Source organism: Acinonyx jubatus, chromosome B4 (genome assembly GCF_027475565.1).
Source record: "Acinonyx jubatus isolate Ajub_Pintada_27869175 chromosome B4, VMU_Ajub_asm_v1.0, whole genome shotgun sequence".
Taxonomy (NCBI): Eukaryota; Metazoa; Chordata; class Mammalia; order Carnivora; family Felidae; genus Acinonyx; species Acinonyx jubatus.
The window spans coordinates 12,048,347-12,071,574 of NC_069387.1; the positions used below are offsets into that span (position 1 = coordinate 12,048,347).

The following is a 23,228-nucleotide window of genomic DNA, read 5'->3' on the forward strand; positions in this document are numbered from 1 at the left end:
AAGAAAAGCTTTCAGCTTTTTCATCATTGAGTATGAAGTCATATATGGCCTTTATTGTGTTGACATATGTTCCCTTTATACCCACTTTGTTGAGAGTTATCATAAATGGATGTTGAATTTTGTCAGATGATTTTTCTGCATCTATTGAGATGATCATATGATTTTTATCTTTCATTTTGTTAATGTTATGTATCACATGTATTGATTTGCAGACGTTAAAACATTCTTGCATCCCTGGAATAAATCCCACTTGATTGTGATATATGAGCCTTTTAATGTATTGTTGAATATTTGCTAATATTTTGTTGAGGATTTTTGCCTCTGTGTTCATCAAGGATATTGGCCTGTATTTTCCTTTTTTTTTTTTTTTTTTGTGGTGTCTTTGTCTGGTTTTGGATCAGAGTAATGCTGTAAAATGTGTTTGGAAGATTTCCCTCCTCTTCAACTTTTTTCTTTTTTGAGAGAGAGAGAGAGCACACACAAGTAGGCAAAATGACCAGAGGGAGAAAGAATCTTAAGCACGCTTAATGTTCAACATGGAGCCCAACATGGGGCTCGATCCCACAACCCTGGGATCATGACCTGAGCCGAAATCAAGATTCAGACTCTAAACTGACTGAGCAACTCAGGCACCCCTCCTCTTCAACTTTTTGGAAGGTTTTGAGAAGGATAGGTATTACATCTTCTTTGAATGTTTAGTAGAATTTGCCAGTGAAGCCATCTGGTTCTGGACTTTTGTTTGTGGAGAGATTTTTGTTTACTGCTTCAAACTCCTTACTAGTAATAGCTCTATTCAGCTTTTCAGTTTCTTCATTATTCAATCTAGAAAGAGTGTATTTTTACTAGCAACCTATCCATTTCTTCCAGGTTGTCCAGCTTATTGGTGTATAATTGCTTGTAGTGTTCTTTTACGATCCTTTGTATTTCTGTGGTATTGGTTGTAACTTTTCCTTTTTCATTTCTGATTTTGTTTATTTAAGCTTTCTTTTTTTCTTGGTTAGTCTAGCTAGACTTTCTCTTTTCAAAGGATCCACTCTTGGGGCGCCTGGGTGGCTCAGTCGGTTGAGCATCCAACTGAGATCAGGTCATGATTTCACAGCTCGTGGGTTAAAGCCCCACGTCAGGCTCTGTGCTGACAGCTCAGAGCCTGGAGCCTGTTTCAGATTCTGTGTCTCCCTCTCTCTCTGCCCCTCCCCCACTCATGCTCTGTCTCTCTCTCTGTCAAAAATAAATTAAAAAACATTAAAAAAAATTTTATTAAAAAAAAGGATCTGCTCTTAATTTCACTGATATTTTCTACTGTCATTTTAATCTGTATTTCCTTTATTTCTGCTCTGATCTTTATTGTTTCTTTCCTTCTAATTTTGGGCTTTTTCTTTTTATAGTTCCTTTAAATGTAAAGTTATATTGTTTATTTAAGATATTTCTTGCTTTTTTGAGGTAGGCCTATATTGTTATGACCTTCCCTCTTACAGGCTCTAGAGGCTTGCTGCCTCTTACAAATTTTGGTATGTTGTATTTCTGTTTTCATTTGCCTTTAGGTGTTTTTTAATTTTTCCTTTAATTTCTTTGATGACCCATTGGTTGTTCACTAGCATGTTGTTTAATTTCCACATTTTTGTGGGTTTCCCTGTTTCTTTGTAATTAACTTTTAGTTTCATACCAATGTGTTTGGAAAAGATACTTGCTATGCTTTAAATTTTCTTGAATTTACTGAGACTTGTTTCGTGTCCTAACGTGCTCTATCTTAGAGGATGTTCTATGCGCACGTGAGAAAAATGTATACTCTGCTGCTTTGGGATAGAATGTTTTGTATGTATCTATCAAGTTCATCTGGTCTGATGTGTCAGTTATGGCCATTGTTTCCTTATTGATCTTTTTGTCTGGATGGTGTATCCAGTACCCACCTGCCTTGTGTAAAGGTGCCTGGGTATCACTCTGAGTTAGGTACCAGGGATGGAGAGGAGGGAGGTATGTTGCTCTGGAAATAGTAGACGTGGACTGAGCCAGCCTGAATGACCCAGGCCCCAACCTGCCACAGGGACCAGCCTTCCCTGAGAGACTTCTAGAGTCTGGCCACTTTCCTGGGGTGCTTCCAGTGAGCCCGATGAGGTGCCCACTGCTCAGGAACTTCACAAACTGTCAAGAGGTGCCACATTCCTGTCTGCACGATGCCTAATTAATGGTGCCCTTGTTGCATATTTCAAACATCACCCCTGCACAAACGTTTGTCCCCACCCTCTCTTTCCCCTACCTTCTAGGACACATGTCAGCACCCCTCAATGGGTTTAGGACTTGATATCACATTCTGTTTCTGTTAAAATCCCTGAGGCTGAGAATTACAACATGAGGGTCAGGCATGCAAGGAATGAGAAGGAAAAGTAAGCTTCATCTCTCAAGACATTCAAGCCATGTATGGCTATTTGAAATCTTTTCTATAACCTTTATAGAAGAAGGTATGTGTAGCACTAAGAAGAGACCAGCATTTAGATTAGTCACAGAAAGCCTCTAAAAAGATAGAACAATCCTTGGGGCACCTGGGTGGCTTAGGTGGTTAAGCGTCTGACTCCCACTCAGGTAATGATCTCACTGCATGTGAGTTCGAGCCCCACGTTGGGCTCTGTGCTGACAGCTCAGAGCCTGGAGCCTGCTTCGGATTCTGTGTCTCCCCCTCTCTCTGCCCCTCTCCTGCTCTGTCTCTCAATAGTAAATAAATGTTAAAAAAAATTTTTTTTTTTTTTTAAATGAGGAGCTCCAACCAGATACCAAAGGCAAAGGTCCGTTCTTCCTAGGCTGTTAGTCCTACATCATAGAAGGGGATTTTTTGTTTGTTTTGGTCTGCAGCTTTTTTTTTTTTTTAGGTTTATTTATTTTGAGAGAGACAGAACGCACATAGTCGGGGAGGGGCAGAGAGAGGAGAGACAGAATCCCAAGTAGGCTCATCCACACAGAGCCCGACACAGGACTTGAACTCACCAACTGTGAGACCATGACCTGAGCCAGGATCAAGAGTCAGATGCTTAACCAACTGAGCCACCCAGGTGCCCCGTGTTTTGATCTACACTTTGAACGCCTTCTGCCCTTTGAGCTTAGTCTCTGGTGAAATGAACATTAGTCCAGGGTACATCCCCTTACACCCTCTGTGAAATCAGGCTATTCCTCATTCTGCCAAGATCTGGTGATATTCCTATCCCAGCTCTTCATTTCCCAGCTGACTTGTGCTCCCACTTTTCCCAGGTGAGAGCACACACTAAATGAACTGTCCTAACTCACCCTGGTGTGGTCTTTCTTCCACATCTGTTACACAGAATGGATGCCTGGATATTTGTTAAATGAATCAGTGGACAAAAGGGACACAAAATAGGAAATGAATTGCTTCCTGACTACTTGGCATTCACTTGAAAATGCACAAGGGAATGCGCCCAGGTGGCTCAGTCAGTTCAGCATCTGACTTTGGCTCAGGTCATGATCTCATGGTTCATGAGTTCAAGCCCCAAGTTGGGCTGTGTGCTGACAGCACAGAGCCTGCTTGGGATTCTCTCTCTCTGCCCCTCCCCCAATCATGTTCTTTCTCTGTCTCTCAAAATAAATAAACTTTAAAAAACTGCATAAGAGAAATAACAAATTGTGCTGTCTAGTTGCTCTACTGAAGTTTATTTTAAATGTGAAAGGAGTTTGAAAAGTTTTTTGTGGAACAGTGCTCCATACATGCTGTTTACACAGGCATTTCTTACGTACATTTTATGTCCAATTATTCCATAATCCAGTTTTGTTAAACCCTATCAGCAATGGTCTTGCCTTCTCCAGTTTCCAGCTGGAACTGAACTTAAACTCTGTGTCTTCACAAAGAAACTGACAAAAACAGTGAAACTAGGTTTAGGAAAATTTGTGTTTGGCAGGATGACAAGAAAAGGACTCTTTTTCTTATCAAAATCCTAACTGGTATTTTTAAAAATAAGGACTATATCTCCTTGCTGCCCTCAGCTGCTGTACAAATACAGCACTCTATTAAAATAAATCCTCCCAGTTCATGCCCATCGAAATCCTTTAAACCAAAAGTATCTAAAAATTTCCCTGGACCTTGAAAGAGTGTAGGTTTCATTCATAAATGCTGAAGGTTTTCAGCGGTCTTACTCAAAAAAATAGCAGATGAAGTTACCTCTGTCTTCATTCTTTAGGAATAGAGAAGAGGACTTAGAAAGATCCAGCCTCATTTTTTCTTTTTTAAGTTTATTTATTTTGAGAGAGAGAGCATGCTGAAAGGGCAGAGAGGGAGGGAGGGAGGGAGGGAGGGAGACTCACAAGCAGGCTCCGTACCATCAGCAAGGAGCCTGGTGTGGGGTTCAAACTCACGAACCATGCGATCATGACCTGGGCCAACATTGAGAGTCCAATGCTCAACTGACTTGAGCCTCCCAGGTGCCCCCAGCCTAGTTTTGTTTTGTTTTGTTTTTGTTTCTTTTTAAGGAGGTTTGTTGGGTTGGAGAAGTCATGGAAGGAATCCCATGTCCAAGCACAAACATCCATCCTTATTTTTACTCCAAGATGCTCTTCATTAAATGTGCCTGTGTTAGACATTGTTGTCAATTCGCTAAGTCTCTCATGATATGAAATTGGTGGGTGGTGGGTTTTCCAGAAGTGGGGTGTGCAAAAGCCAGCATACCCTGAGTTTCAAAGCATTCCTTTCTGCCTGGTCAAAGAGCTAACTGAATGAAAGAAACTGATTTAACACATTTAAATCAGACATCAATCACCTTTATTAGTTGCAGCCCTCAGTTAATTTTCCTTAAAACAGTAGTACGTCACCATTACTGTTCATTCCTCCGTCAAAGCAACACCACTGCGTGCAGAATTAACCATATGCCTCTAAGTACCTGATGCGTGCTTTGCAATTTCATTAACAAGTGATGGAAAAGACTACAATAGCTCATTAATAAAACATTTTCCTTAGGCACCTTGATTCGTTTTGCTTTTCTCTCAAAGAGCTCCAGCAAACGGCTACTTCAAAGGTTGGTCCTCTCTCCTTTCACCAGCTGTACGTTTAATCTGAATATATCCTGGGAATAAAGCCACATACAATGAGTTGATGGAACCCTGAGAATCTGTTCAGCACAAGACAAAGTAGATTTCTAGCGTTTACAAATGGCCACATAGAAAAAACCTCAACAGCAGTCCTATCAGTTAATAAATAAACCATATTCTAAGACTCCAAATAATTTACTTGCCAACATCTTTTTTAAACTTTTTTTTTTTTTAATTTTTTTTTCAGCGTTTATTTATTTTTGGGACAGAGAGAGACAGAGCATGAACGGGGGAGGGGCAGAGAGAGAGGGAGACACAGAATTGGAAACAGGCTCCAGGCTCTGAGCCATCAGCCCAGAGCCTGACGCGGGGCTCGAACTCACGGACCGCGAGATCGTGACCTGGCTGAAGTCGGACGCTTAACCGACTGCGCCACCCAGGCGCCCCTTACTTGCCAACATCTTACATAGTGTTGAAGAAACTGAGACAGCAGAGTCTCCAAACGGCTAGCTTGTGTTACTTCGTGCTCCTGTTGGCTATAGGGATCATGAGCTGGGTAAGCACGGTGTTTGGTCACAATGCCCAATGCGCCCCACTGTGCTGCCCCGTTTACAGTGATCTGCTCCCAAGTGAAAATAATGTCATGAGTTACAGGTTTTGGTTTTTTTTCTTTGTTCTTAATAAAACAATTCCGTCTTTCTTATTGCTTATTTTTGAGCAAACAGCAAGGTATGATGGGAAGAATGATTTTGGAATTTCAGCTGAGTCCAAAATCCAGCTCTGTTTCAGGTCAGTTAGGCCAAACTCTTGGACTTTTAACTTTCTCATTAACAGCATGGAGCCAGGGGCACCTGGGTGGTTCAGTTGGTTGAGCAACCGACTTGGATTCAGGTGATGATCTTGTGGTTCATGAGTTCGAGCCCTGGAACCTGCTTCAGATCTGTGTCTCCCAATCTCTCTGCTCCTCCCCTGCTTGCATTCTGTCTCTCTCTCCCAAAGATAAACATTTATTAAATTTTTTTTAAAAACAGCATGGAATCAGGGGCGCCTGGATGGCTCGGTTGAGCATCTGACTTCGGCTTAGGTCATGATTTAGCACTTTGTGGGTTCAAACCCCACATCAGATTCATTGCTGTCAGCCCAGAGCCTGCTAGGGATGCTCTGTCCCCCTCCCTCTGCCCCTCCCTGCTTGCTTTCTCTCTCTTTTCCTCTCAAAAATAAATGAACCTTAAAACAAACAAACAAAACCTCAAACATAACACAGGCTTTTGTTTCTACTTTAAAATTCAGAGTGTTGCAGGGGTGCCTGGGTGGCTCAGTCGGTTAAGCCTCCAACTCTTGCTTTCAGCTCAGGTCATGATCTCACAGTTCATGAGTTCAGGCCCTGCGTTGTGCTCTGCGCTGACAGTGTGGAGCCTGCTTCAGAATCTCCCTCTCTCTCTGCCCCTCCCTCACTCATAGTGTCTCTCTGTCTCTGTCTCTCTCTCTCTCTCTCAAAATAAATAAATAAATAATCTTTTTTAAAAAGTCACTAAAAATTATTTAAAATTTTTAAAAAATAAATAAACATTTTTTTTCCTGTTACTTGCTAACTTTAAAAAAATAAAATAAAACTCAAAGTGTTGCATGGAAGCCCCGCCTCAAAATATGATGCCCTTTTGTAAAGCATTTTAAGGACTGGACAAAGGGGAGAAGGACAAGACTTCCTACAATGTCCAAATGTGAAGTTAGTGCCTTTTCAAGGGCCGAGGGAGAAGTAAGATTCTTACACGGAGAAGGAGTTTCAGATTCTGGACTCCCAGAGACACAGTTGGTAGCTTAGCGTTGGTGTCTTTGCAGGACTGGAAGGCCCGGGGTTATCATTGCACTCAGTCTGTTTGGGGGCTGTGTCACCCCCATAGGAAATGCGTGCATTTACGATTACTGCACATTTAAAAGTAGGATCAGCCTCTTGGTTCAGAGGCTAAAATGTACTTTGTCTAGAAGGCAAACATATTTACTTAAATTTATCCGGTGATCATCATCAGCACTGAATGTCTACTAGTTAAAAATGAATAATTTGCAAGTGATGTGTACTCATCCAGAAAACACATGAAATACGGTCTCATGCCCCCTCTCGATGAGCATCAGCGATTTTTGATGTCTGTTCACCCAAGCTGTCTCCTCATGACACTCCAGATGCCAACTGACCCAAACAAAAACCTGCTTGGGAATTGCTTTCTGGGAGTCTTACTGGATTTACATTAAGTGTAGATACTCCCTCCAGACCGTTCACTTTTCCCTATGTGCATTCACAGCAGGTAGCCTTGGTCCGTCATTTCCTCTCCTCCAGATCTGTTTCATGTTGCCTTTCCTACCTGTCAGTCCTGGAACAGGACAGCCTGCACACCAAAGACATAAAGAAGCACATGGTGCTCAGGTCCCCCCCCCCCACACTGGGGAAGCAAGAACAAACTGAAATTCCACTGTCACTGTTAGCAGATCTCAGCAAAGCCCTCTAAACAAAGCACTTTCTATTTCCAAAGGAAATCAGGTATGAGAATTATTAAGCATCTGAAGAAGAGGCGGGGAAAAAAAGGGTCTTTACCTGTCATCTCAAACAAACGTACCTTTAGGCTGGCATCTTCTGGAAATCCGTATAGTTTATGCAGTGTCTCTAGGATATCCTTCTCAAAGCTTTCTTGACTGGTGCCTTTCACATCAATGTAGTGGCAATCGGCACTGGCAAAATGGCAGGAAATTACCTATGCCAAGCGAAATGATTAATATTGGGGAAAAAAAACATTCCAAGAACACCAGCAACCAAACAAGGAGACTTCTGAAGGAAAGTCATTTATTTCACTTAGCAGCTGATTTCTAGATTGACAGCTATTCCATGGTGTCTTGTATTAGACTCCTCAGGGTTCAATATCTTCTTCCCCAGGTACAGTTAAAGGCTGAGAAATTACAAGAGGTTTTTATGTTTTATCTTTGTTTTTTATTTTTTAAAACTTTTTAAAACTTTATTTGTTTATTTTGAGAGGGAGAGAGAGAAAATGAGCTGGGGAGAGGCAGAGAGAGGAGGGACAAAGGATCTGAAGGGGGCTCTGTGCTGACAGCAGAGAGCCCGATGCAGGGCTCAAACTCACAAACCGTGAGACTGCCCTGAGCTGAACTTGGCTTAACCAACTAAACCACCCAAGTGCCCCTACAAGAGGTTTTTAGCTACCTGTGACTCTTGTTCTCAAAATGGGCAGGGAACACAGTGATGTGGAAAGGGGACTTTAATGTATTAGCATGTGATTATTCTAAAGAATGGGTGTCCTCAAGTCCTAAAAAAGGAATGTGTTCCAGGGTTACTTGGTCACAGAAGTTGCTCAGCTGAGTCTGTGATGGCTGTAGATCATGAAAGAAAAACCACAAAAATACCTTGTAAAGGAAAATAATACACACACAACCCCCCCCCCCTTGCAAATCAAAAGGACATGTGAAATCCAAGAGCATTCACATATGATACCCATCTTGTTTCCTTCTGAAGGTAAAATGAAGGTTACTTGGTTCTCCCCATTCTTGAAAAAGTTATAAAGATACAAACTTGGAACTCAAGGGGCACCTGGGTGGCTCATTCGGTTAAGTGTGCAACTCTTGATCTCAGCTCAGGTCATGATCTCAGGGTTCATGGGATCAAGCCCCATGTCAGGCTGTGCGCTCACAGCAAGAAGCCTGCTTCAGAATCTGTGTCTCCCTCTCTCTCTGCCCCTCCCCCGCTACCACTCTGTCTCTCTCTCTCTCTCTCTCTCTCAAAAATAAACATTTAAATTTTTTTAAGAAAACAAAAATAATAAATAAAATACAATAAAGATTTTCTTTTTTTAAGTAATCTCTATTCTCTACACCCAACATGAGGCTCAAACTCACAACCCTGAGAACAAGAGTTACATGCTCCACCGAGGGAGTCAGCCAGGTGCCCCTGATCTAGTGCTTATTTAAAATTTTGGCATCGTCTTCATCATGGACATTTTTGCATTAGTTTTGATTTTTTAAATGCTGCATTAAATATCATTTGACTGGATTGTGGAGGGGTTTCTTTAGCCCCTTCCGCTCATCCTTAAATTTTGCCCCAGAGGAGACTCTCTCCTTGCCTCACCCTCATCCTGGCCCTGGTAGAAACAGGAATGAATAGAAGATGACCTATGACTTCAGGGAGACAATAGGGGTTGGTGTGACAAACCAGAAGATGACCTCAGCCCCAAAGAAGCCCCAACATTTATTATCAAGACCCGTGTTATCATGGGAGAAATGTGAATCCACAGTACTGTCAGATCTGCTGAATTTTCAAGAAGCAAGAAATCTGGGAACATGAGAAATGTTGTCAGATTTTAATGTAAGCAATGAAATCATTAGGTTTAAAACATTCTGGGGCTAAGGGGTGAAAAATATGGCTGCCTGTTAAATCTGATTTCTGGGAAGCCAATTCAGAACCTTTGTTTAGGATCAATAATATTTTTCCCAATAACAATGCTATTATGAACTTTCCTCTTACGTGGTTACTATGAACTATTTATATTCCAAATTTTATTATTTCAGTACGTCAGCCATTGTTTTTGCCTCCAAAAGCACAGGCTGTGGGCTCCTAAGTAAGCTCTTCTTCTGAAGCGATTCTATGAATGTTCATAATTCAGTATCAGTAGGATTGGGACCTGAAGTCACTTGGCTTCTTACTGATATGAGCAAAAAAGCATGAGGTAGCAAACAGATTTCCTGGTAAATAAACCAGACTAAAGGCCAGTTTAGTTATAGGCCACAAGCCTCATAAATTTTAACACATCTTGACATTTTTGTTTCTAACCAATTCGTCTTTGGAAAGTACAGGGATGTTATCGCATACCTTCCGGTAGCCTTGACTTTTGTTCCAACCAGATCCATGGATGAGCAAAGGATGAAAGAAAACAGTGTCTCCCTTCTCCATCTCAAGGTGAGCTCGGGGGCTATTTTCATCATAGCCCTGAATCCCATAGTACATTATGTTAACTCCCCCCTAGAATGCAGAAGAGAACCCAAGTCTGTATTTGTGGAACCCAATAATTAAAAACTCTATCAATGACTCATCAGGAAAAGCAAAGGTTTCCTAACTTCTTCCAAGAGAAAGAGGTAAATAGGTTATTAAAGGAAATTATAAATATACAAAAGCTTCTCAGATGTCTGGTTTTCAAAGTCACATTTTGATATTAATATCATAGATTTGGGGGACCAAATAAAGAATCTGAAATTTCCACTTACCTTCATTACTAAATTGTACATGAAGATCTACATCAACTTTGCATTTTGTGGAGTTAACACAGGAGATCACCTTTCCAGCCTGAATCTGTAATCATTCTTTCCCAACATGACAGTTTCCTAACCTGGAACTTTGCATAAATCATTCTTCTAAAACTCAGGAGTAACTCTGAGAAACTAACTGTTCTCCCAAACCAGCGGGGAGAAAATGTTCAATTTGTCTCAGCTCACAAAGCACTCAGGACACATCCAGAGAAAAGAAAGAATAATGTATATTAACACGTTGTGGGTTTTTTTTTTATAACGATTTCCAAAGCTGGTTATTACTTTGAGTACTGGTTATGGGGAGAGGACAGTATCCTATCCCCCTTCCTAAGATTATTCCACATTCTTTGGAGGAAGGACAGCTTTCCTGCTGGACTGTGTTGGGACCTCTTTCCTGGCCAGGGTAGATATGTGAGCTAAGCTAAGTAGCTAAGCACTGTAGTCATTTTGAATCTGAGCAGAGAATTGAAGGGACCAGAGATAGTCAAGGTTCAACTGCCCACACCAGGTGCCCCGCCCTCACTGTTCCCAATGAGCAATGACTCCCACTTTCCCTCCTGCTCACCAGAGCCAGCCAGCCTTTCCACGGACTCAGCATGTGCCTGCAACCCTCCAAAACACCCCCTCTGGCTTAAGTCAGCCACAGCCCACTTCTACTGTCTGCATCAAACTTTCCCTAAACCTCAACTCAATTGATAAATCTCACAATTTCAGATTTTGTATCAGGATCCAGACTCAAATGTTTTCACTTGGCACTAATACTCAGTGCAAGAATTCTAATTGAGACAGAAGCCTTAAAGCCACATTCTTGACTTCCTACAGAACCACATTCACTCTTCGTGCCTTGACAACACATGCTCTTCTCATTCTGACCATCATTATGGGTGTTCGAGACCTTATTGCCTGATACCTAAAACACTAATAGTCTCTTCGGTTTCTCTGCCTTTGGACTTCTCACCTCCAGTATATCTTGCTCTAGACCTCAAAATTATGATTTTTTTTTAAAGCAGGTTTCATGTCCAGCACGGATCCCAACACGGGGCTTTAACTCATGACCCCAAGATCAAGCTGAGATCAAGAGTCAGATGTTTAACTGACTAAGCCACCCAGGTGTCCCAGGATTAGGATTCTTGAATTTGATTTCACCATTTGACTTGATTTCACTCTTCATGGGCTCAAAAACTTTAATAGTCCTCTATCATCAATAGCTGAGTCAATGAACCATGGAATGGCCATGCAATGGAATACTAGTCAGCCTTTCCCAGAGCTTTCATTGGTCTCTCCAACGGGAAAGAGATGATCCCTCCCTTCTTTATCCTAAGAGCCATCAATCAGAGCAAGTGTAAGACTTACTTGGCGCTAGACACATGCACCTGGTGTTGCAAGTGTTTAAGTGTTCCCTCTCAATTAGGCTTTATAATCTCAGATCCTATACAGCGCCTACCAAAGTTCTCCACGCTGATCAACTTTCCAACCCTTGTTGAAAGAAAAATTACTATTCCGTCTGACACCCTTGAATTTTCCCTGATCCTAATTCCAAATCTTAAAACAAAGTTTTGCTAAGAAAGGACATGCCATCTCATTGTTAAAGCTCTTTATGTATACCGACGTGAAATCAAAACAATAAATTTTCCAATTAAGATATATCCTCTAAGCAGACATACCTCCCACGGGGGATAACTGTGTGGCTTCAGGCAGCCTTTGTGTGTGCCTGGGAGCACAGACAGGCAGCCATTGTTCTGGTTGACCTGCTCCATGGCCGTCCAAGCAGCAACAATCCTATTACTAGGTCTGAAGGGGAAATAGTGTAGATCTTGGTGGAAAGGATGGCGGGTTGTCTTTTTGCCTGAAACAGAACCTACTGTTAAAAGATACTTGAATCTCAGAATTCTTCTTCTTTGCCTGAACAATGACCTATCCCTGCAAAAACCAAACAAGTGAAACGACACTACAGAAAATCAGCCTGGAGAGATAAGCCCCAAAGTGAACTATCAAATCAACAGGGTGATTCTACATCCTGTACTTTTTTTCTGGGTTTCTGGTAGCTGAGTGCTTACTTACACCATTTTTCCCTTTTTTTTTTTAAGTCTGAAATGCTGTTTATTTTATTTTTTTAATGTTTACTTTTGTGTGAGCATGAGCAGGGGAGGGACAGAGAGAAAGGAAAATACAGAATCTGAAGCAGGTTCCAGGCTCTGAGCTGTCCGCACAGAGACCAACACGGGGCTCGAACCCAGGAACAGTGAGATCATGACCTGAGCCGAAGGTGGATGCCCAACCAACCGAGCCACCCAAGCGCCCCATTACTTACACCACTTTCTAGCAATTCCTACATATGTCACAATTCTACTGTGCTTTGTTCCTTTGTAACTGGTTTGGGCACAGAGCCTACCCCAAAAAAATTTTTGATTAATTGAACACAGTGGCCAAATCTGAAGTCCCCTATTAGCCTTCGAAGTGGCTAATGTAAAAAATATCAATTAACTAAATTAATAAGAGGCTTCCAAGAAGCTCCTCAGTGAACTGGAAGCAGTCGGTATACAGTCTCTGGGTAGAACCAGAGCTCAAAGAACCACATTTACATTTTTCCCTGCTTTGCAATTTGAACCTGGTGTTTCCCCGCCCCCAACCCCCATCTCTCTAAAGCAAGACATTCAGGGTGGGAGAGATTTGGTGATGTTAAGCTACGGGCCTGTCACATAAACCTCTCCTGGCCTCTTTTTCTTTAGAAAAAGTAGAAAAGGATAAAGAATCTTGAAGGGCCAATTTATTACTGCTGGTATAGCAGAATTTCTCAGCATGGCCCAAGAGCCATCTGCATTAGACTCTGGGGATGGCGTAAAAAGATGCAGATTCCTGGGTTCTAGTTTCCAAATCAGTTTCTCTGGGAGTGAGATCTTAGGAGCCACATTTTAGGGACACCTGGGTGGCTCAGGCATTTGAGCGTCTGACTCTTGATGTTGGCTCAGATCATGATCCCAGGGTCATGGGATCCCAGGGTCAAGCAGGTACAGAGTCTGCTTGAGATTGTCTCTCTCTCTCCCCACTCTGCCCCTCTTCCCAGCTTTCTCTCTTTCTAAAATAAACTAAAAAAAAAAAATTAGTGTTTATTTTTGATGGGGTGGGAGAGAGAGGGAGCCAGAAGATCTAAAGTAGGGGATGCACTGACAGCAGAGAGCCCCTTGTGGGGCTCAAACTCACAAATTGGGAGATCATGATCTGAGCCGAAGTCAGATACTTAACCAACTGAGTCAGCCAGGTGCCCCTAAAATTAAAACTTTTTTTTATTTTTATTTTTTTTTAATATATGAAATTTATTGTCAAATTGGTTTCCATACAACACCCAGTGCTCATCCCAAAAGGTGCCCTCCTCAATACCCATCACCCACCCTCCCCTCCCTCCCACTCCCCATCAACCCTCAGTTTGTTCTCAGTTTTTAACAGTCTCTTATGCTTTGGCTCTCTCCCACTCTAACCTCTTTTTTTTTTTTTTCCTTCCCCTCCCCCATGGGTTTCTGTTAAGTTTCTCAGGATCCACATAAGAGTGAAACCATATGGTATCTGTCTTTCTCTGTGTGGCTTATTTCACTTAGCATCACACTCTCCAGTTCCATCCACGTTGCTACAAAGGGCCGTATTTCATTCTTTCTCATTGCCACGTAGTACTCCATTGTGTATATAAACCACAATTTCTTTATCCATTCATCAGTTGATGGACATTTAGGCTCTTTCCATAATTTGGCTATTGTTGAGAGTGCTGCTATAAACATTGGGGTACAAGTGCCCCTATGCATCAGTACTCCTGTATCCCTTGGGTAAATTCCTAGCAGTGCTATTGCTGGGTCATAGGATAGGTCTATTTTTAATTTTCTGAGGATAAAACTTTTTTTAAAAAAGCTACATTTTATGGGGCGCCTGAGTGCCTCAGTCGGTTGAACACCCAACTTCAGCTCAGGTCATGATCTCGCAGTCAGTGAGTTCGAGCCCCGCGTCAGGCTCTGTGCTGATGGCTCAGAGCCTGGAGCCTGCTTCTGATTCTGTGTCTCCCCTGTCTCTCTGCCCCTCCCCTGCTTATGCTCTGCCTCACTCTGTCTCTCAAAAATAAGCAAATGTTAAAAAAAATTTTTTTTAATAAAATAAAAAGCAACATTTTAGCAAGAAATTTTAAGAACTGTAGTATATGATTTACGAGAATAGTTTTAGTTTTGTTAGTAATAATTATGTCTTCACATCAGGAAAGCAGAATTTACACTCTCATAGGTGAGAATGGGTAACAAAGCTCAGAGATCATGATTATAATAATAGGAGCCTATGGTATATGAGCCATCATGTTTATTAAACCACACTTTTGAGAAGCCAGCCAGTAACCCTACAGTTAACCTCTGAAATCACTATTCTACGTCAATATTATTACAATACAAACTACTTTAAGACTTAAATAAAAGTACTTATTCATTCATTTATCAAAGTTTAGCAGTTATATGCACAGCTATAGTTAGAATGCTTGAAACTTTTTTCTTTTTTCTCAACAAGAGCCCTTTACCAGAATCTGGAGGTTTGTTTATCATCATGGTGTGCACGACCATAATATTGGGTCCAGTGAAGCACTCCACATACTTCAGAATCTAAGAGAAAAGGGGGAACAAAGTTTCACAAGAAATCGAATACACAGGCAAGCAGCACAAAGTATAATGATCTAGAGAAGAACTAAGATGCCAAATAGTTCAAAAAAAACATTTGGGATTTCACAACACTGCAAACAAAACATGAGAAGGTCAGCAACCGGAAATCTGCAATTAATTTAAAAAGGCTTTTTCGAGCCAGTTGGGAAAAAGCCTGAATTAAACACGCTTTTTCAAGCCAGTTGGAAACTTAACCACTTTTTCTGCAAGAAAAGATAGGAGTTTCTCTGAGGTGTCAACTGGGAAGAAGGACAGGAGTCCCCTCCTTTCAGCTGAAGCTGTCCACAGTTGTCTGGTGAGAAGGGAGCTTCCTCTTCCCCTCACCGAGACTATTCATAAGCAGGGACCATGAGGGGCACCTTGCCGGCTCAGGCGGTCGCACACGCGACTCTTGATCTCAGGGTCATGAGTTCAAGCCCCACACTAGGCAGAGAGTCTACTTAAAAAAAAAACAAAAAAACCCAGAAGGGACCATGAGAGGTCCCAACACATGTGCAGCTGCGTGCACAGCCCAGAGGAAGGAAGGGGAGGACAGGAACTGGGGGACACATCACAATCAGAGCACTTCCTAACCCACAGCTCCTTACTGAGGGCTAGCAACCAGACAGAGTGACAGGAGATGGGGGCACAGAGGGGAACAAGATGAGCAGGTCCCTGCCCTCGTCTATATCCTGGTGGGCGAAGTTAAACAAACAGTGACACGGGCACGTGTGCCTGGGACGCATCTGAGGAGAACACGTGACACGGCCGTTGGAATTAGGCCCGGGGTCTGGAGGCTGGGTCGCTGCCTCCTGCATGTAACCCACCTGGGGAGGGGCAAACAGCACGAAGGACCCTGCGTGCCTCCTACCCGCCAGGGACTTTACGCCTCCCATTTGGACCACACAACAAGGCCTGGAAAGCAATGCCCCATGAATGAATCATCCTTTAAAGTGAACGCCCCACACGCGTGAACCTGAGGCTAAGAAACCGGCCAAGGTGTCAGTGCCAGTTAAATGAAAGCGACGGTGCTCAATCTCCAACTCGGCCAGACTCCAAAAAATGAAGCATACTCCAGCACTTTCTCACCATTTCATCTCCCATATAAGGAATATTGGCAGTTTGAGCACAAAACACTCAAATCCTAGGAGTCGGGCTTCATACCTGTTTTTTTATAAAGCATGTCACTTTTTGGTATTCCCTTAAATTGTTTTAATTTATTTTTGAAGGAGAGAGAGAGAGAGACAGAACGTGAACAGGGGAGAGGCAGAGAGAGAGGGAGACACAGAATCCCAAGCAGGCTCCAGGCTCTGAGCTGTCAGCACAGAGCCCGACGCGGGGCTCGAACTCATGAGCTGTGAGATCGTGACCTGAGCCGAAGTTGGACGCCCAACCGACTGAGCCACCCAGTTGCCCCTTTGGACCTGTATTTTCTTTTTTCTTTTTTAGGTCATCTCTACTCCCAATGTGGGGCTGGGACCCATGACCCCAAGATCAAGAGTCACATGCTATACTGACTGAGCCAGCCAGGTGCCCCAGACCAGTGTTTTCTAAACCTCAGTGACTCAAGAGCCATGTCACCATTTCTGTCGTACTTTACAGAGCTGTCCAATATAGTTAGCCAATAATTCTCTAAATTAACTCGTGTCTTATCCTGATTAATAATATTATTTTTTTAATGTTTATTTATTTTTGAGAGAGAGAGAGAGAGAGAGCGCACAAGTGAAGGAGGGGAGAGAGAGAAGGAGAGAGAGAATCCCAAGCAAGCCCAACGGGGGCTCGAACTCACGAACCTTGAGATCATGACCTGAGCTGAAGTCTGATGTTCAACCGACTGAGCCACCCAGGTGCCCCGAGTAACAATTTTTCTTAGAAGACAAGTTTAAATCTAAACATAAACCTCTACGGACCAGACTCACAAAACAAAAAGAACAAAATAAATGGATGTACAGTGAAAAGCCTCCATGGTGTCACTCCAGTTGATATGCCCATATCAAGGGTGAGAGGGTCTCTCTCTAACACAGAGGTCCTGCCCTTCTCAACCAAGGATAATTACCAGACTCCAAAGCAGGGTTTCTCTATTCGGGGCAGTACTGACACTTGGGGCTGGGTATATCATTATTGTGGGGGAGGGGGCTATTTTATAGGCTCCCTGGCCTCTACCCGTGGGTGGGACACACTACCCACCTTGGCTGCAGGTACAAATGTCTGCCTCGGGTGGAGAACCACTCCTCGGCAGCCACCAGAGAAGGGGGCCAGATAAAGTACAAGCGGCAATTCCAGGAGCGCCTGGGTGGCTCAGTCGGTTAAATGTCCGACTTCGGCTCGGGTCATGACCTCAGGGCTCATGGGTTTGAACCTCGCGTCAGGCTCTCTGCTGACAGCTTGGAATCTAAATTTTCTTTTTTTTAATTAGTGTTTATTTTTTTGAGACAGACAGAGCATGAACAGGGGAGGGTCAGAGAGAGGGAGACACAGAATCTGAAGCAGACTCCAGGCTCCGAGCTGTCAGCACAGAGCCCGACGTGAGGCTCGAACTCACGGACCGTGAGATCGTGACTGAGCCGAAGTAGGAAGCTTAACCGACTGACCCACCCAGGCGCCCTACAACTCACAGTCTAGAGCCTACTTCGGATTCTGTCTCCTCCTTGCTATAAATAAATAAATAAATAAATAAATAAATAAATAAATAAAATACATTCTATAAAAAAATTAAACGGCAGCAATTGCAGAGGCAAGCATGCAGGTGGGCTATTAACTGAAAGAGAAAGACAATGTAGGAGGGTCTCGAACCTCAGGGAGAGTGCAGTATCTGAAGAGCTCCTCATCCTGGTGAAAATTCTGGATCTTTGTAATCAGCTCTTCACTTGGAATGAACTTTGATTTTTCAATGCTTATGTCTCTCATGATCATCATGGCTTGGGGTTTCACTTCCTCTTTGCAGATCCTTTGAAACTGGTTCCTAGAAAATTAAATTGGCAGATGGCGTCATCACTGCAGGCTTCAAACACCTGCCTGGCCCATTCTGTGGAAAGCTTCTCAAAGACTGAGCGGGTGGTTTCTGTGCGCCAGGTTGACCTCCGGCCCAGGCTGAGTAGTTCTGAGGACAGGGAGGAGAAAATGGCCAACCCAGAAGCCTTTGCCTCCTCACTAAGCCAGCCAGTCTGGCTCCAGAGCTCACGCTCCTAACCACTTCCTAGCGAACCAATCGCCAAAAAATATCTGAACACGGACACGCTAATCTTACTCAGGTTCCCGTTGCATACATATAACATATTTCTGTAAAATAACAAAGAGTTACTGTACCTAAAGCGTGTAATATCATCATCAGATACCAAATTTTTAATGACAAGAAACCCATTTTCTTCATAAAATTTTCTCTGTTCTAGGCTTAGAATGTCATTATCCAGAGTATACCTAAAGGGGAAAAAAAAAAAAATCTCAAATCTCAACCCAACAAGATGTGTCAAGAACCTGAAAAATGTTCATACTCTTCCACCCGGCATTTCTCTTTTTTATTTACTCTAAGAAAATAATCTAAACATTTTTTTAAACAAGTCTTTGGGTTTTTTTATTAAGCATATTTATCTTCTTAGTAATCTCTGTACCTAATTGTGGGGCTCAAACTCATGACCCTGAGATCAAGAGTCATATGCTCTTCAGCTGAGACAGCCAGGTGCCTCTAATCTGAACATTTTTTAAAAAGGTTTAAATCCAGGGGTGCCTTGGTGGCTCAGTCGGTTGAACGTCCGATTTCGGCCCAGGTCATGATCTCGCGGTTGACGAGTTCGAGCCCCACATCGGGCTCTGTGCTGACTGCTCAGAGCCTGTAGCCTGTTTCGGATTCTGTGTCTCCCTCTCCCTCTGCCTCTCCCCTGCTCATGCTCTGCCTTCTCTCTGTCTCAAAAATAAACATTAAAAAAAATTTTTTTTTAAGGTTTAAATCCAAAGCATTAATTACTGTCACCAAAAAATAGAAGAATAATTAATTATATCCACTCAATGAGATATGATTCATTAAATCATTAAAAATGAAGAGGGGGGTGCCTGAGTGGCTCAGTCAGTTGAGTGTCTGACTTCGGTTTAGGTCATGATCTCACAGTTCTTCAGGTTGAGCCCCACGTCGGGCTCTGTGCTGACAGCTCAGCACCTGGAGCCTGCTTCAGATTCTGTCTCTGTCTCTCTCTCTCTGTCTCAAATACAAATAAACATTAAAACTTTTTTTTTAATGAAGGGCATATAATAGAAATGCTTATTATAATAAAATGTGGTTAGATTTCTATAAAACCAAATCTTTTATTACTTGTAAAAAAATGCAAAGAAATACAAAAAAGTGGTTGCCTTTATGTAACAGAATTGTGGATGATTTTTTAAAATTCCTTTTGTTTCTCTGATTTTAAAATTTGTTCTGTAATGAATATATATGGTTTTTCAGGTAGAAAACGAATTCAATAGATTTTATATTTTAGATTGTCTAGATCATACATTCTCAGAGGAAATCAAAGTGACAAAAAATCCAAATAAATGCATGGCATACGCACAAACCCAAATCACCCAGTCCATTTTTCTAGATCAGAACTGTGGCTCCATGAGAATATTCCATGGAGATCAATGACTTCCCCCTACAAAGGTAATTTTAAGTTAAACAAGAAATACTAGCTAATATAGCAGTATGACCAGACGACAGGCTAACTTAAATGAGGTACACTATGCCTGAATTTGAAAACAAAACAGATTACACACTTCTGACATTTTTTTTCTCTTTTCCAAATTTGAAAATACATATAAAAATTAAAGTCCAGGTCTTCACAATTTTCCACAGTTCTAATTAGAACAGGTCCTGGCAACAGAGGATTTGTATAATGAATTTTCACCAGGCAACATGATATATTGTATTTTATATCTCAGTTACCACTAGAAAAAGCTTTATATACATTTTATGGTTAAAAATGAAAATTAGCTCTACTTACTGGAATTGCGGAGGATGGAAACTGGTAGAAGAAACAGCCCATGTTGTTGGGTGAGCTGTCTAGGATGTGAATTAAGGCAAATAAAATTAATTTTTTTAACGTTTATTTATTTTTGAGAGAGAGAGAGAGAGAGAGAGCGAATGAGCAGGGGAGGGGCAAAGAGAGAGGGAGACACAGACTCCCAGGCAGGCTCCAGACTCAGCCATCAGCACAGAGCCCTACGTGGGGCTCAAACTCAGGAACAGTGAGATCATGACCTGAGCCCAAGTCAGAGGCTTAACCGACTGAGCCCTCCCCCAGGCGCCCCTCAAGGGTTTTAATTTCTCCTAGCCTCAAGCTTTGTTTTCTCACCTGTGAAATGAGATAATCACCTTTATTAGTGTATGGACGGGATTTTAAGGTTATGGTGGTTCTGCTACATCACTGGGTGGAACTCAGCCGGGAGAGCAGTAGTAAAAATAAATGAAACAACCAGTACAATCGTTTGTGTGAAAGGTTTCAGGATCCTGCACACAGCAGAGCAAAGTCCAATCACATCCCTTAAAGAAAAATCCCAGGCAGTGTTTTTACACGCTTCCAAAAGTTACCCCCTGAATGAGAACACTTAATCGGAGTAGGAAAAACAATTCTCTAAAGCTCCTGGAGGGGGCGCCTGGGAGGCTCAGTCGGTTGAACCCCCAGCTTCCACTCAGGTCGTGATCTTGCACTTCGTGGGTTCCAGCACCGCGTCGGGCTCTGTGCTGACAGCTCAGAGCCTGGAGCCTGCTTCGGATTCTGTCTCCCTCTCTCTGCCCCTCCTCCACTCGCGCTCTGTCTCTGCCTCTCAAACATGCATAAACATTAAAAAAAAAATTTTCTTTTAATAAAGCAATTGGATTTACGTGTCATAGAGTGACATCTTACTGGAGCCGACCCCGGCGGCCGCACACATTGCCCCCGAGATGAACTTCTGAAGGTCAAATCTGGAGAGGCAGCGTGGACTCCTGCGGGGCCCGGGGACACTCTGCGCGCCGGTAGGAGGGAAAGCCGAAGGGCGCCAGCAGCTCCGGCCTCCACCTGCGGAGGCCGGGTGTCCCGCCAGAGGGCCCTGCTGCCTGCCTGCCTGCCCGGCCGGCCCGTCTCAACTGCTCCGGAAAGCTTTGCGCTTCCGTTTACCGTGCGACCGTGCTTCGCATTTCTCGGGCTCTGGGCGGCCGGGTCACGAGCGGCCAAGTGCAGAAAATACCAAAGTAGTTGAAAGCAGGCCCTTCAGTAACGACTTCCATCCTCCCCTCCCGCAAAGCAGGGAAACAAGAGGCCCCGGGAGGGCCCAGAATGCCGGAGCGGCGCCATATCAGCCACAGAGGTCGGCACTGTCACGCTCCCACCGAGCGAGCAGGTCCCCGCCGGGAGCTCCCAGCTCCTCTATCATCTCGCCTTTCCCCGCCCCTCCCCGGCGCCCGGAAGAGCTGTGACCACTCTTGCAGCCCGAGCCCCACGCAGCCCAAAGGATACGTAGGCCCCGGCGGAGGTTCGGCCGAGGTGTCCCAGCACGGTGCGCAAGCGTAAGGCTGCGCGGGTCTGTTCCAAGGCTGCGCGGGTCTGTTCCATGGCTCCGGCGAGCGGACTAGTGAGCCGGGCCTCGGTCCCGTCCCAGGGAGGCGGGCCCGTCGACCACCGGATACGACTCCCGAGAAGCGCCTCCTCCCCTGCACCGCCTCCGCGGAGAAGCCCTTAACCGCCCGGCTCTACGCACTGGGCTACCGTAGGCTGCGGACTCGCTGCCCGCACACCCTGCCTCTAAGCGATTACAAAGATCATCCCCGCCTCACAGAGCCGGAAAGCTAGTTTTGAAGAAGTCAGAGGGTTAAGGTCGCCCAATGAGAAATCAGCCAGAATATGACCCACATTCCCAACTGCATAGTTTTTACCTCATTCCACGTGACCATGCCTTTCACTATGCTGCTGGAGTAATTCAAATGTTCAGCCCTAGAAGTAACATGTGCTGTTCAAAAGAGGTGTTTAATTTATTGGGAATCCCATCTGAAATACTAGAAACATATTGGCTGTTCGTTAAAGCAAACAAAAGTAAGTGAAATAAATGTCTCCATGAAATGTTTGATCCGCACAGTCTAGTATTATTTTAAATTTTCTGAAAAACTAGAAATTCTTCTCCTTTCTTCCCTTCTTCCTCCCTTCCTTCCTTCTGTTCTTTCACTTTTCTTTCCTTTTCTTTCTTTCTTTCTTTCTTTCTTTCTTTCTTTCTTTCTTTCTTATTATTCAATTACTTTGGGGATAAGTCCCCATGATACTACCACCATCGTCAAGGTCATAAACATCCATTACCTCTCAGAGTTCCCTCCCACACTCTTTACCTCAGTATGTTGGGTGTTTGTCGTAAGAACACAACATGAGATCTAAGCAAATCTGAAGTACGTAACTCAGCACTGTTAGCTATAGACACTGTGCTGTATTGTAGGTCTCCAGAACTATTTAGGTAGCATCACCGAAACTTTGTACCTTAAACCATCACCTCTCCGTACCCCTTCCATAACTGCTGGTAACCACCATTCTCTCTGCTTCTATGAGTCTGACTCTTAAACTCCTCCTAGAAGTGGTATCATGTAGTATTAGCCCTTCTGCGACTGGCTTAGTTCACTTAGCATAATTCCCTTAAGCTGCACCCATGTTGTTACAATGGCAGGATGCCCTTCCTTATTAAGGCTGGATCCTGTTCCATTGTACGTATAGACCACATTTTCTTTACCCATTCATTTGTTGACAGACACGTAGGTTGTTTCCCTATCTTGGCTATCGGGAAGAGCCCTGCATTGAACATTAAAGTGCAGATGTCTCTTCCAGATCTCATTTCAGTTCCTTTGGATCTATACCCAGAGGATTGCTGGATTGTATGCTACTTCTATTTTCAATTGTTTTTGAGGAACTTCCATGCTGTTTTCCATAATGGCCATAAGAACTAGAAATTCTGTAAGATCTTTTCCATCCACAGTCTGCAGATGGTTGACATAGCATCTCATTGTTTCTTTCTTCTCCCTCATTTTTCTCATTGTTTCTTTGTCTTAAATAGTTACTTCCAGAACGTCTCACCTTATGAACATGTCATTTTATTTATTTACTTATTTAGAGTGAGAGAGAGAGACTGAGCGAGAAGGAGGGAGAGAGAGAGAAACCCAAGCAGGCCTTGCACCATCAGCATGGAGCCCAACACCAGGCTCAAACTCACGAACTGCGAGATCGTGACCTGAGTCAAAACCAAGAGCCAGACGTTCAACTG

At 43.3% G+C, this 23,228-nt stretch overlaps 2 protein-coding genes across 2 annotated transcripts in view; one reads left to right on the plus strand and one right to left on the minus strand.

The window, feature by feature from the left end:
• The window catches only part of MCM10 (minichromosome maintenance 10 replication initiation factor), a 107,431-nt gene extending 85,907 nt beyond the window's left edge, over positions 1–21,524 (plus strand). Inside the window, exon 21 of the mRNA XM_053225292.1 lies at positions 20,823–21,524. The gene's annotated coding sequence lies outside the window, so the exon portion shown is untranslated. The remainder of the gene's footprint in view (positions 1–20,822) is intronic.
• PHYH (phytanoyl-CoA 2-hydroxylase) lies at positions 4,734–21,774 on the minus strand. The gene is made up of 9 exons (XM_015067781.3): positions 21,449–21,774; positions 19,955–20,013; positions 18,291–18,401; positions 17,778–17,946; positions 14,867–14,948; positions 11,988–12,169; positions 9,890–10,039; positions 7,632–7,766; positions 4,734–5,057 (listed from the first exon to the last, which is right to left on the minus strand). Exons 1-9 carry the CDS (start codon positions 21,542–21,544, stop codon positions 5,004–5,006), a joined length of 1,038 nt encoding a protein of 345 aa, XP_014923267.2. The 5' UTR covers positions 21,545–21,774; the 3' UTR covers positions 4,734–5,003.
• Positions 21,775–23,228: the final 1,454 nt, after the last annotated feature.

Bases quoted from the DNA above. Each gene is read 5' to 3' on its own strand.
- PHYH (XM_015067781.3), bottom strand. From the start codon at position 21,544: ATGGAACAGACCCGCGCAGCCTTGGAACAGACCCGCGCAGCCTTACGC. The intron at 18,402-19,954 runs GTAAGTAGAGCT...TTTCCCCTTTAG, and splicing joins TTCCATCCTCCGCAATTCCA to GTATACTCTGGATAATGACA. The intron at 12,170-14,866 runs GTAAAGGGCTCT...GTTCTGTTTCAG, and splicing joins AAACAAACCTCCAGATTCTG to GCAAAAAGACAACCCGCCAT.